The sequence below is a fragment of the Vigna unguiculata genome, chromosome 2 (genome assembly GCF_037176805.1).
Source record: "Vigna unguiculata cultivar grain cowpea cultivar isolate G323 ecotype 2 chromosome 2, ASM3717680v1, whole genome shotgun sequence".
Classification (NCBI taxonomy): Eukaryota; Viridiplantae; Streptophyta; class Magnoliopsida; order Fabales; family Fabaceae; genus Vigna; species Vigna unguiculata.
In genome coordinates, this window is record NC_140793.1 from 26,751,759 (window position 1) to 26,765,075 (window position 13,317).

At 31.9% G+C, this 13,317-nt stretch overlaps 2 protein-coding genes across 4 annotated transcripts; one reads left to right on the forward strand and one right to left on the reverse strand.

Moving 5' to 3' along the window:
- The first annotated feature begins 461 nt into the window (after nucleotides 1-461).
- Nucleotides 462-4,530, forward strand: MENG (S-adenosyl-L-methionine-dependent methyltransferases superfamily protein). The gene is made up of 8 exons (XM_028057834.2): nucleotides 462-686; nucleotides 766-830; nucleotides 932-1,022; nucleotides 1,880-1,968; nucleotides 2,187-2,320; nucleotides 2,406-2,467; nucleotides 2,809-2,908; nucleotides 4,234-4,530. The coding sequence occupies exons 1-8, from the start codon at nucleotides 582-584 to the stop codon at nucleotides 4,332-4,334; spliced, it is 747 nt and encodes a 248-aa protein (XP_027913635.1). The 5' UTR covers nucleotides 462-581; the 3' UTR covers nucleotides 4,335-4,530.
- A 261-nt stretch (nucleotides 4,531-4,791) lies between these two features.
- On the reverse strand, nucleotides 4,792-10,009 carry LOC114173431 (cysteine-rich receptor-like protein kinase 2). Of its 3 annotated transcripts, none has more exons than XM_028057832.2 (8): nucleotides 9,807-10,009; nucleotides 7,178-7,991; nucleotides 6,930-7,043; nucleotides 6,418-6,557; nucleotides 6,135-6,345; nucleotides 5,778-6,012; nucleotides 5,506-5,656; nucleotides 4,792-5,374 (listed from the first exon to the last, which is right to left on the reverse strand). In XM_028057832.2, the coding sequence occupies exons 2-8, from the start codon at nucleotides 7,935-7,937 to the stop codon at nucleotides 5,039-5,041; spliced, it is 1,947 nt and encodes a 648-aa protein (XP_027913633.1). In that variant the 5' UTR covers nucleotides 7,938-7,991; nucleotides 9,807-10,009; the 3' UTR covers nucleotides 4,792-5,038. The 3 variants fall into 3 exon arrangements, with proteins under 3 accessions (XP_027913633.1, XP_027913634.1, XP_085526066.1); XM_028057833.2 differs by lacking the exon at nucleotides 9,807-10,009 and adding an exon at nucleotides 8,321-8,444; XM_085669940.1 differs by lacking the exon at nucleotides 9,807-10,009 and having other exon boundaries at nucleotides 7,178-8,437.
- Between the last annotated feature and the right edge of the window lie 3,308 nt (nucleotides 10,010-13,317).

Sequence of the window (13,317 nt, forward strand, 5' to 3'; positions counted from 1 at the left end):
ACATTCTAATATTTAAAAATATGAAATTGTGAACCTATATGATTGGAGATAGTAAATAATTATTAAAAAATTAAAAAAATTGTAAAAAAATGTTGGTGGGTTAAATGGGTCAACCCACCCTCAATCCGACTCAAACGCATGATGAGTCGGATTGACTCCCGAGTTGAAATCCATTTTCACATCTCTAATTTTTTCTACTCAGTACGTTGATATTTTTTTATAAAACTCTAACATAAATGTTGGAATTTTTTCTAGAAGTGAATCTATGCTTAGTCTTCTCCATTTTTTAGAAAAATCAACTCAATTTCTCAAAAGCATCATTCTTGCTGGCGTCATAAGTATGACATTCCTTTCCAATAGTAACTTAAGAGATAAAATGTGGTGGCATTGTCACCATGAATTATATTACTCTCAAAAAACCAAAACCAAAAGATTGGTTAGACATCGTGAAAGACAAGTTTTGGGCCATGGGTCGGCCCACGAAGCGTGGTACGCTGTTGTGTAAACGCAAAATGTTACAAACGTGCGTAGATAAAATGTTTCGGATGTGGATGTGAATGTGAATTCGAATTCGGAAGTATATGGCTACGTTAGTTCCTTTTTCTTCCATTTTCCGACCAACGTTGATTCGGTGCACCAACGAGCGCCGGGCGTTGTTTAACCGCATTGCTCCTGTCTATGATAACGTGCGCCACTATTCTTTTCTTCCTTTCTTCTGTTAGCTCTTTTATAACTTACGCCGTTTCTCTGTGTGTTTTTGGACAGCTGAATGACTTGCTGAGCCTTGGGCAACACCGGGTTTGGAAGCGAATGGCGGTGTCATGGACTGGGTATTCCTCTTTCTTCCATTTTTGCCTTCGCATTTTTCTTCAAAATATTGTAACCGTTGTATTTTCGTTTCTTAGTTGAGTGTTTGTTTGAATTTACACAGCGCAAAATTGGGTGATCGTGTGTTGGATGTGTGCTGCGGAAGTGGGGATTTGTCATTTCTCTTGTCCGACAAAGTAGGCTGTGATGGCAAGGTGTTTGATTTTAGTTTCTCATATTTCAATTGCTTTCCTATGAATAGCAAGCCCCCTTTGGACTCCTAAGAGAGAGAGGAAAAACATGAAAAAATAAAAGGAAATTGATTTCTTTATAAAATCATAAACTAAGTTGAAATAAAAATTTGGAAAAGATATATGGAAGACTGCATATACTTGCAGAAGTTTTTTTTTTTTTCTTATTTTATACACACACTCTTCTAAATTAACAATTTTGGTCTCCCAAGTTCTCATTGTGTCCTAATTTGGTTATATGTTTTCAACATGCGATTGTAGTTTCTTAGACACGTCAGTAAATTAAACTTTTAACAAATCCTAAATTTCCATTGATAGACGAACTAAAATCACATCTTTACTATAGGGGAGAGACTAAAAGTGCATTTAAGCTTTAAATTTATTATTAATGTACTTTAAATGAGTGAAGAGGGATTTTACAGTTTCATCTAATTTTTTACTTTCATCTAATTAAATATTATCATGTATGATAAACTTATTGACTTTTGTAATATCTATATTAAGAATTGTCCATGTCTCGTATGATTTCTCATTGCTAATAGGATATTGGACATTAATTAAATTCATGTATTACTATCATTATTATTAGGCCTAAGTATTTCTTTTAATGAATCCGGAATTCTTCTAATTCTATCTTTTAAGCTTTAAGGTAATTATTATAGACATGATTGCACCTGCTATAAATGACGATATATGATTGAAGGAGACTTTAAAAAAACATTTCATTGTAAGTATACGTGTATTTTAATTAATTGTTCTTATTGTTATAGTATTTGAATTTTATAGTGAAGTTAGGGTACATCGAATGTTTTGTGGTGCAGGTCATTGGTCTTGATTTCTCGAAGGATCAGTTATCGATTGCTTCATCCCGGCAGCAATTGCTTTCAAAGAAGTGCTTCACGAATATTGAGTGAGCATGGGTAAATTTTGCAGTATGCAGACATTAATTATAACCTGGGGATTTTTTTAATACAATTTTAAACTCTTTCTATTTTTGAGACTTAAAAAGAACTTTTCGTCTAGAATAAAGATATTAGCAGTGTGTATAGTAGAGTTCTTATTATGTTTGTGCTGTATATTAGTATCATTGATGCTGTGGGAAGGTAGTAATGGTTTGTTGCATCGTAGGTGGGTTGAAGGTGATGCACTTGATTTGCCATTTATGGATGGTTGGTTTGATGCTATCACTATGGGCTATGGTCTTCGAAATGTGGTTGATAAACATAAGGCCATGCAGGAAATTTTCCGTGTCCTAAGAGCTGGTAGGTTTTGTATCTCTATCCATTAACTTGATAATTGATGTTTATATGAAATTTGATGCATTTTATGGTTTCTTTTGCTTTCCAGGCTCTACAGTGTCTATACTGGACTTTAATAAAAGCAATGAGTCACTAACTTCTGCAATTACGGTATATCTCAGCCTCACTTGTTGCTTTATACAAGATCTAATGATAATCAGCACACCAATGCTCCTTTATTTTAGACTAGTATAGTTACCCTTCTGATCTTTTCAGTGAATTAAAAGGTTTGGCTTAAGACTAAAAATCAAGATATGTGAAAGAAAAATGCATTCATTCTTTTCAGCAATGCTTTTGAGTGAGTTCATCAGTTTGACAGACAGGACTGATGAAAATCATCTTTGGTACTGCTAAGTTTAGGGAAAAATTTACAGTCCACTTGTCTAAACGAATATTACCACTTTTTATTCCTGGATGCACTGAAGGTAACCCCACGTATTTACTTATGATAGGAATGGATGATTGACAATGTTGTTGTCCCTGTTGCCTCTGGTTATGGTCTTTCAGAGGAATACAGATACCTTAAAAGTTCAATAAGAGAATTTTTAACAGGTTTGTTTCCAAGTGAATTTTTTTATCAGATCAGACTTTTTATAGGATTTTTACGTTGTGTTGTCTCACCTGTTTCTTCTCTGTACTTGAGATATATTGAGAGACTTACTTTGTGTTGCTCAGTGGCTATAGAATGACATAAGTGTGGCTGTGACTTGGGTTTTTAATCGTATGACTTACCTTTTTTTCTGTGAATATTATATGGGTTGGGATCTATCATACTTATTGGATTGAGCGAATTCCTTGAATAAAATTAGGCCTGGCATATTTCCTAAAATATAATATTTTTTATATTTTTAAGGGCTAACTTTTGCTAACAATCTGACTTCTTGAAAGCATATCCAAAAGCCTATTTTATAGCAGGGCCTTTTCAAAGGTCAATAACAAACTTTTAAATAGACTAATGGCGCAAGGCATTGTGTAGAACAAGAGCTGAAGTCTATAAATATATATTTTCATAATGTTATAGTTCAATAAAATAATAATACTATTATTTATTATATTATTTGTATTTGCTTAAATAGGTTGGTCTATTAGTCTAATCTAAATGGATTTTGTAATGACTTAAAGTCTTGACCCTTTCTTGCCAAATAAGCTTTCAAAAAGGCTATGCCTAACTTATTTAACAAATGGACATAGCCTGAGCTTGCCTAATGTGGACAAAGGTCATATGCCCCAATGAATTACCTGGTTTATTCCCATTCTTTATTGGCCAACTGAATAACCTCACTAAGGATTATAAGGTTGATTTGATGGTAAAATTCTAATGGAGGGAGGAGGGATAGGTCATGGGTTAAAGTTTTCTTACTAACAAAAAAATAAACATATTAACATAGGCAGGCTAGGGATGCAATGCTGCCGAAGTCCTCTAAGCTCAATCTATGGCTTGTGCAAAAAGTTTCAGTTTTATTGATCCTCACATTGAAATGGTTACTTAGGGTTATGGATGCTTGTTTAGTAAAATGTCCTAAGCACCAGCACAAAAGTTTCTTTTGTTCATTTACATAACATGAGCACATTTGTATGTTTTTATATTATACTTGATACTATATTATTTGTGAGTGAGTGGTGGGGTGCTTTAGTCATCAATTTTTGCACCTATGTCTATTTAACATGTAATCCTCTATCCATCTTGAGCATTTTTTTGCAGGTTTTCATTAGGTTGGGGGTACAATTACCATTCCTAGTTGATAATCATGCAGTTTGTAATTGTGTATAATAATTGAAAATGATTAGCAAACAAATGAGACATAAATTATGTTCATTGATGGTAGAACTTTGATAAGATTGATTTCCTAATTTATGAATCTTCCTGTGATGCACAGGGAAGGAATTGGAGAAACTTGCCTTCGAAGTAGGATTTTCTGATGCCAGACATTACGAGATTGGTGGAGGCCTCATGGGGTGTTTGGTAGCTAAGCGTTAGACATGGGATTTATGTTTTTTTTTTTTTTTCACCTTTTTCTATAAATAGATTTACCGCAGCTTGTGGATGATTCTGTTGTATTCTGGTTGTAAAAAACATAAATTATGCTGTTAATTCATATGCATCACTATTGAATTAACAGTAGATAAGCTCTCGCCTAGCATTTTATTAATTTTATTTACAGAGTTAAATGTTCCATGGAAATGCTTCAATCACATTTTCATATTTTTTTTCATCTGATATTTCTCAAAGCTTCTATCATGATGATACAAATCTCCTCTGTTCCTCTTGACGACGTTCCGAATATATGCCAGTGCTTTATCATTTTGTCTCACTGGAATTGGACTCATTAAATATCAATATACCAAAGCTTACAATCTTTGCTTTATTCATTTCCCCATTGAAAACTATTCTTACGCAAATGGAATAAATAATAGTTGTATCCAAGAGTGTAGTATTTATGAGCTGTCACGTAAATCAAATTGATATATAATTCTATAATATGAAACTGTACAGTATGCATTGTTTGCTTCCCATAACCGAATTGGACATTTGGCTTAAAATCTCCTCTTGTCTGAAGTACGCATTCTAAATAGCAAACCACTGGATGCTTGGTGAGCAACCTTAAGTGTCGTAGGTCTGAGGCAGACCAAGTTATTTGCCAATCACAAGCAGTGCTGCAGGGATTCTCTGCATTCTTGTGGTCACCTGGGATAGAAAGAGCTATGGGACATGGTAGCCATTGAATGAGCTGCATGAAGATGATAAAATGGGTCAACACTTGTGTCATGAAGTTCCATGGTACTCTCATCTAGGAAGGGTGGATTAGAGGGAGCAATTAGATTCTCCTCCTTCTTTGTTAGCATCTGTAATGTCTTTGACATGATTGGTCGTAAAGAAGGGACCTCTTGGGTGCATAGAAGTCCTATGTGAACCACTCTTAAAATATCATCCTTAACCTCGCGGTTGTTGTCTTCCTGTAACTCTAGATTTGGATCGAATAATTGGTCAGCAGTCCCTGCCTGAAAATGCTTCCATGCCTGATCTTGCCAGAATATTTTTGGTAAAAGGAAGAACAGAATTGTTTCATCAGTTATTTATTTTGTTAACCACAATCAATGTACAGAGAAACAACAACCAGAAGAAAACAACCAAAGAATCTGCTACTTACCACTGTAACTAAACTGTCTGAATATTCCAATACTATGCTCCTGTTGTTCTGTCTACCAGTGACCATCTCTAGCAGCAACACTCCAAAACTATACACGTCTGCCTTTTCTGTTAACTGACCATGAGCTAGGTACTCAGGAGCCATATACCCCCTGCAGGACCATGGTTATCTCAGATACAATATTGCTTCAGTTTCCTGCAACAGCACCAGGGTCTTTCCCTCGTACTATTCTTTGTTCAAAAGTAGCAAGTGATTTATGAAAAGATACTTACAAAGTTCCTGCAATAGCTGTACTTATGTGGCTCTTGTCCTCTTGAAAGGATCTGGCCAAACCAAAATCTGCAATTTTAGCGCGAAACTTTGCATCCAATAGGATGTTGCTGGCTTTTATATCTCTGTGAATTATCTTTGTTTTAGAGTTCTCGTGCAGATAAACTAATCCTTCGGCTGTCCCGATGATAATTTCAAATCTCTTTTCCCAGTTCAATTCTTTGCCCTTGTTTTTATCTGTCATGTGTAAATTGACAAATATTAAATTTAGTTCAAGTCATGATAAATTTATAATCACTTTGTGATCAAAATGAGGTGAAAAGAGTAGTCAAGCCCTACTGCATGAGTTCCGCAATTACCAAAAATGAAGCGATCAAGACTTTTATTGGGCAGAAATTCATAAACAAGCAGACTTTCAGGTCCTGAACAGCTGCATCCTAAGAGTCTGACCAGATTCTTGTGTTCCACACTACTAATTATGTTCACTTCGTTGTAGAAATCTGCTGCTCTATGCCTGTTGTTGAAATATAACCTCTTGATAGCAATCTCTCTTCCATCAGCTAGAACTCCCTGCAATAGCAAACTGTAAGAGTGTGTTGATTGTACAATGGACAGATATTTGTCTTCAGAGAAGAGAAATACTTTATAAACTGTTCCAAATCCTCCTTGCCCTAACTTGTTATTTTCATGAAAAGATCCAGTAGCCTTGTCCAATGTAGAGTACTTGAAGTTCAAGCTTTTGTTCTGAAGTGATTTTGCTAACCTTTCTGCATCATTTGAACCTGGAAACCAGAATGAACATTGAAATAGGTAAATATCCTTCACATAGTTGAGTGTATCTAGTGATGTTTCATCAATTTGTTTATAGACAAGGTGAAGAATCCCTTCAAAGATAAAAAAATTCATACACAATTTATGTTTGAGAGGAGAAGGAAACAACCAATATCTGGTAGTCTAAGTGACAAGATACTAAATTGTTCCTAAGCAAGGCTCAAGGTTTGAAATTTTTGAATGAAGAAAGTAATCACTGAGAAAACCTTAGCTCAGCTCGAATTGGTTTGTCTCAATACAGCTTTTTAAAATGATTATAAAATTTTGGCTTTCTCATTCTCAAGCTAATAAATATAAATATACTTATCAAATAAGAGAACTACCTCTTCGCTTCTTCTGAATGTATCTTTGTTTCCATATATAAACTCCAATAGTTACTCCAACCACCGAAACAATCACCGAACTAACTACTGCAACCACTATTACTACCACATTACCTGCACAAGTCATCAAAATGAACTATACTCAACATTCACCATTACTCTCTAAAAATATTTGAATGCAGGATTCTGCATCCAAGCACAGATTGTTGGTCAATTATGAATTATGAAGACATCAACAATTTATTTACCTCTTGAACTCCCATTTTCCTGCTCCTTGTTAAGAAAATCTGTGTCTGAGTACCTCATGAAGCAGCCGGTGTTGAGTGCTCGTCCTTCTGACCAGGGCAAGCATCCCTGTAAGGAAACATTTGCTTTCTCAAGACATGCTTTGCAAGACCTTTGGTCCAAAGTCCTCCAACAATCAGCCAGAACATAAACAGATTGGTTAGTTGTTCCTGCGACAGCAACATTCCCTCTAGCATGTCCTTTGTTGTTGGGTGCATCTTGAACTGCTCTTAAAACTGCTTGCTTTGCCGCTGCTTGAAAACTTGAATTCTTCTTGGTCGTGTTCCCACATACAGCTCTGTCTCCTGCTCCTGTGTACTCATTAAAGAAACTATAATTCTCAGCCCTCATGAAGCACCCATCAAGGAAAATGCGACCAGAATTATAAGGGTAGCACTGGGGAAGAACAGTGCGTGCCTCAGCATAGCACAATACACAGTCAAGCAATGAAAGATCCCCATAACACTGGGCCAGGCCATAGTTAGCATCAGGTCCTGTCCCTACAACTGCTGTGCCAAAGCCAGTTTTCCGCATCTCATCACTGATCTTCTCCATAGTTGCAACAAAATTGGGAACAAATATAGTACTATTGTGCTCTCGTACATTGCCACATGTTACTAGGACTGTCTTGGCCCTTGGTTCTGCTGTAACAGTCTTTGATAGCAGCAGTAACTTCATCAGCACAAGGTAGCATAAAGAGGTGACAGAGACTACTTTCTTCATTTTTAGGACGATCCAATCAAAATAGATTCCTCTGGTGGGCTATTCACTTACAAACTGTGGAATAAAAGGGAGGGTTTAGAATAATTGTGTAGCTATGTCCGATAAAAAAAGTCATTCCATGTTCTAATTTTACGATTTCTTTTAGTGAATCAGAAACAAGCATGGAGTTTGTCTAACAGGCGCAACTGATAGTTAATGCTTAAGCTAAAATGTTCACATGTTTCAACAACTACTATATCACAAATTTCATGGCACATGATGTTTGAGGTTGAATTCCAAAAACTTATCTGTTCCTGAGAAGAAAGGCAAGTTGAAGATCAAGAGGGTCTTTGGAAGAAAAAAATCGTAAAGAAAGCGAAGAAGGCAGAATCTCAAGTTCGTACTTTCCTTTTCTGTGCATCCTCGAATTCTCAAAGAATGAAAGAAAGTACTGCTACTTTGGCAATCATCATTGGAAAGGTAGATTTTGGTTCTTTTTCCATGTTTATCACAGAGGTGTAAAAAAAAAAAAAAAAACTAAAGTTTTAAACTTGCTCTCACTTACATGACGTATGAATGATGGTGATGAATATTAAGTATCGGACCAACAGTTTGAAAAATGAGGAGCAGAATAGAAGCCACTCCACCCCAAGACCCCACTTTGAATTAATAGTAATAATTTATTAACAATCGTTTTTTAATCAACTTTTAAAAAATGCAGCTAAATGAAATAAAATAAAATTGTTATGACAGTTGGTGGAGGTGGTGTGAAACACAAACAGAGTACGAAAATGAAGGTGATGAAAATAGGAAAAGAATATGAAAAAACTTATGTTAGCTGTTTATGTTTTTTAAGACTGTTGTTTAGCCTTTTTTTTTTCGAATTTAATAAATTTCAAGGAGAAATTCATTAATGAATCGCGTAAAATTGATTTTCAAGTTAGAAAAAAAAAGTGAGAAGATATATGTGTGTGTATTAATTTAAAACTGATACCTTAAACTTTCTCCATAATTATATCTTAAACTTAACCAATATGATTCTAATAAATTAGGAAATAGTAAATTATGTTTGTTCAATTAGATCTTGATACTAATTTGACTTCTGAAAAAAAAAGTGTATTAAAAATGGTTAGATAGATTTTGAGTACTAAAATAACTAGTAGACAATTATTTATTTAATTGTTCATGATGCTATTATTGTAAAAAAAAATTATCAATTGGTTATATACGAAAAAATTGTCAAGAATTTCTTGTAGGTTTTACTACGAATAGAAAAAAGGATGAACACAAACAAGTGCAGCCAAGTGATTTTCCTTTCTATGTTGTCTATTTATGAAAATAAAAGCTTCTTCTACTTTTTGTTTGGTTACTAAAAAATAAGAAAAATATGAAGAAAAGAAGATAAAATACAATAAAAAATATACTTATTAATTAAAAAAAAATATTATTATTTTAAAAACAATGAATAAGTTAAATTTGTTTCTTATTATTTTAAGAAAAGCGTACAATTACATCACTACTATATATTTTAATCTAAAAGAAGACGATAAATTTTCACAGTACACTCTCCATTCAAACGGATTAACACTAAAGAAAAATAAAAAAAGTGGGCATTTATTGGAATATAAACCTTTCCCCACAACAAAACCTAACCCATTTATTATCAAACCCACACGTGTCAACAACTCCTCATGTCACCCCACACGAACCAAACCAGTGATCAACAACAACACAGTCTGAAGAAAACCGGAAAAAGAAAAGAAGAATGAACCAAAAATAACTCTGGTTGTTCATGTGGCTTAGTTTGTTTTACAAGAACTGGAAGCAAGTGGTGTTACACATAAAAATAGGAAAGGTTGGAACAGAATTTGAGAGGAAATTGTTACTTACCTATGATTCGGTCTGCATAGAAGAAGAAGAAGAAGAAGAAGAAGAAGCACTGGAAAATGGAAAATGGGAAGTGAATTGAAGTTGGTGGTGTGAGAGAATAGGAAGATTTAACGAGGAGACAGGTCAACGAAGGTTGAGACAAAAACTGAGATGAAAGTTTGAAAATTTGAAGGGTTTTGAAAAAACAGAGTATGACAACGATACCAGTAGTGTATGCAAGAAAACGAATAGTGTAATCAAATGTAGCTGCGACTGCGAGGTAACATCGTACCTTTGAATCGTTCAACATTTTCGGAGGTCGTCTATATACTCTGAATTTACCATTTTGCCCTGCAATTTAATCTATTTTTATGTTTAGTTTCTTCGTTTAGAAAGAAACATAAAAACTATTTATTTAGTTTAGAAAAAAATGTTGATGTAACACAAATGTCAGTTTCAAATCCTGTTTAATATTTTATATGAAACAATCTCATTTCTACCAACTCTTGTGGAAGAAAAAATAGAAAATCGTCTGAAAATTTGTACAAGTGTAAGTGATATGAATCATAACTTTTAATGTAAAAAAGTTTGAAACTTAACGTGTACGGTTTTGAGATCAATAGTAAGGAGAAACTAGGTCAGTGGAAGAAACTTCCATGCATTTTCCTGTATTTGCACAAAGAGACACTAAATTTTTTGGTCACTAAAAGGACAAAAGAAGTCAACTATAGAACTAATTTTTTCAATTTAAGAATTTAGAAGTATTTACGGCAGAAAGTTTCGTATCATTATTATTATTATTATTATCTACACAATATTAACACGAATCTAGCAAAAGAATCATATTATTTTTTTTTAAATATAAAGACTATATTAAATAAAAAAGTATTAAATCATATTACAATTATAAAGAAAAAAAATGTTATTAAGTCATATTAAAGATAAGGGAAATACACAGATACAATTTTTTGTTAGCTTTGTGTGAAGAGAACTAAGCTGAATATATTAAAACTTTAAAAGATCAAACTGAAACTATTTTAAAGCTAATGAACCAATTAAACATAAAGAATAGGTTGAACAAAACTAAAGTTTATCTATAACTGGAATATAAATATAATGCTAAATTTGTGAATTTGACGAGTTATTTTAATGTAATGTCAAATTCTTTTTAAGTGCATTTTTTCAGAATATAAAAGAAAATTTTATTAAAAAGAAGTTGAAAAAAAAAGTAACGTGTTTATTAAAATATTATTTTTTAACTTTTAATAACAAATATAAAAAAAAAAAAATCAAGTCCACCACTTTATCTTTATCTTACGTGAAATAATGTCTACCAAACAATAGACAAAACAAAAGTAAACATTAAATATGTTGAAGTAGCATGTCAGATAAATATATAGAAGAAGTCAACTTCACCCACCCACCCGTATAATGCTATCACCCAAAACACCACTACACTCATCATAATCATATACCACTATTTATTTTTAAATCTTAATTATTGACAAAATTAATAAATATTTTGCATTATTAATATGATAGAAAAAAATACTAATGTTATGTAATTACAAGAAAAAATTTAAATAATAATTAATAATTATTAATAATTATAATGATTAATTTAAATACCAATTCACAAATCTAAGAATTATCAGTTATTAAAATATTTATTATTATAAATAAAAAATTATAATTAGTCATCAAATTGATTTTTAAAATTAACTATCATAATTTTGACTAAAAAAAAATAATCAATAAAAATTAATTACTTAAATTTTGGTTATCAAAATAAATTAATTTATAAATTAGTCTCTAATTAATTAATAACTAATTTAATCATTAATTATTTTTTATTTATAATAATAATTATTTTAGTAATCAATAATTTTAAATTTCGTAAATTCATATCTAAATTAATTACGATTAACTATTTTTTATTTTTAAAATTAATTTTTAATTTAAGATTTTCTTGTAATGCATCTTCAATCTTCTCTCTACTTTTTCATGATCACCACTGAGAACTAATTAAGTTCTTAATAAAAAAGTTTATACAACGATGATTTTTTCATATTTTTTATTCTTTATTGTCGGATTGATTCATTGAAAGAAAATTTTAATATATAATTGCAAAAATAAATTATTAAAAGAAAAACAAGAACTTAAAGCAAAACATAGGGCCATTAAATAACACATTTTCAAGGCTAACAATTTATATGATTATTTAGATGTCGTCTAAGAAGATATTGAACCCTGACAATTGAATGTTAAGTTTACTATTGTATTAGTTGCATATTAACAGGTCACCGTTAATTGAAAATTAATTTAATACACGTTGATGAATGTAAATCATAAAAAAACTAATAACTAAGATAAATATAATTATTTGTCATATTTTACTTTTTCATAAATACATATATGAAATCAGATAAAAAATTTCCATCTATTTATGGAAACAGCAAAGAAATTTATTTGACGTATTGTATATTTATGAATGTAAAAACAAAAATAATTATTTGTTCATGTGTTATTTTTCATGTAAGTTTTCACTTAAGAAAATAGGAGATGAGAATAGAAGTGAAAAGAGGTAATTAAATACCAGAACAAAGCATGTACAGAAATAGATCGAGAAGGGTGGTATTTAGCAAAAACGGATGAGTTGGGCCTGTTTGGACTTTTGGGTAAGACTTTGATGTTCTTTCATTCCATTGCTTTTACAATTTAGTAAAAGTAGATTACTTTTTATTTGTAAACGTATTACAAAATATATTTGTAGTTTCATTCAAAACATATTTATTATATATCAAAATAATAATATAAATTAACTAAATCTTTCAAAGATATATCAAATTATTTATTCAATTACTATTTTATCATTTAATTAGACGGTTACGACAATAAGAGAAGTTGAGAAGCAGGTTGTAACTTTATAATTTGAGTTTTTATGTCTACTTCCTTTACACTTTCTTTGATCGGGGTGCAGAGAATGGATTATTGGTTTGGAATTTATTAAGTTAAAATTTTATTGGTATATATGATTGGTGTATCTTGTTCTTGTATGTAACCGAGTAGTCCTAAAGACTTTCTTCTCCTTCTTTCACAAGTATTTCTACTATTTTTAGAATTCTTCTCATCTTTTATCAGAACACGGTGTGAGATGGATACCTGCAAATATTCTGACACTCAAATTAGTGATCATGAAATAAATATGTGATAATATCAAATAATAATAAAATAGTTTTAGATACCTTTTACCCTTCTTCTAATCTCTATCATTTACATAATTTTCTTTATTCCTTTTAGTAATGTCTAGATCTCTTCATAAATACTCGTAAATACCGGATTGTAACTTCCATAACATAACACGTTGAACACTACCAAACATATATGTTGTGTGGAAAATATAACACCTCTCTGGCCGCTAGAAGAGGCAATTTGGGTGTGGTGAAGTAGATAAAGTGTATGACATGGAAAAGGAAAGGAAAACACATAAACAACATAACACATAATTAAAGAAGATGCAGTAGAGGAGTGG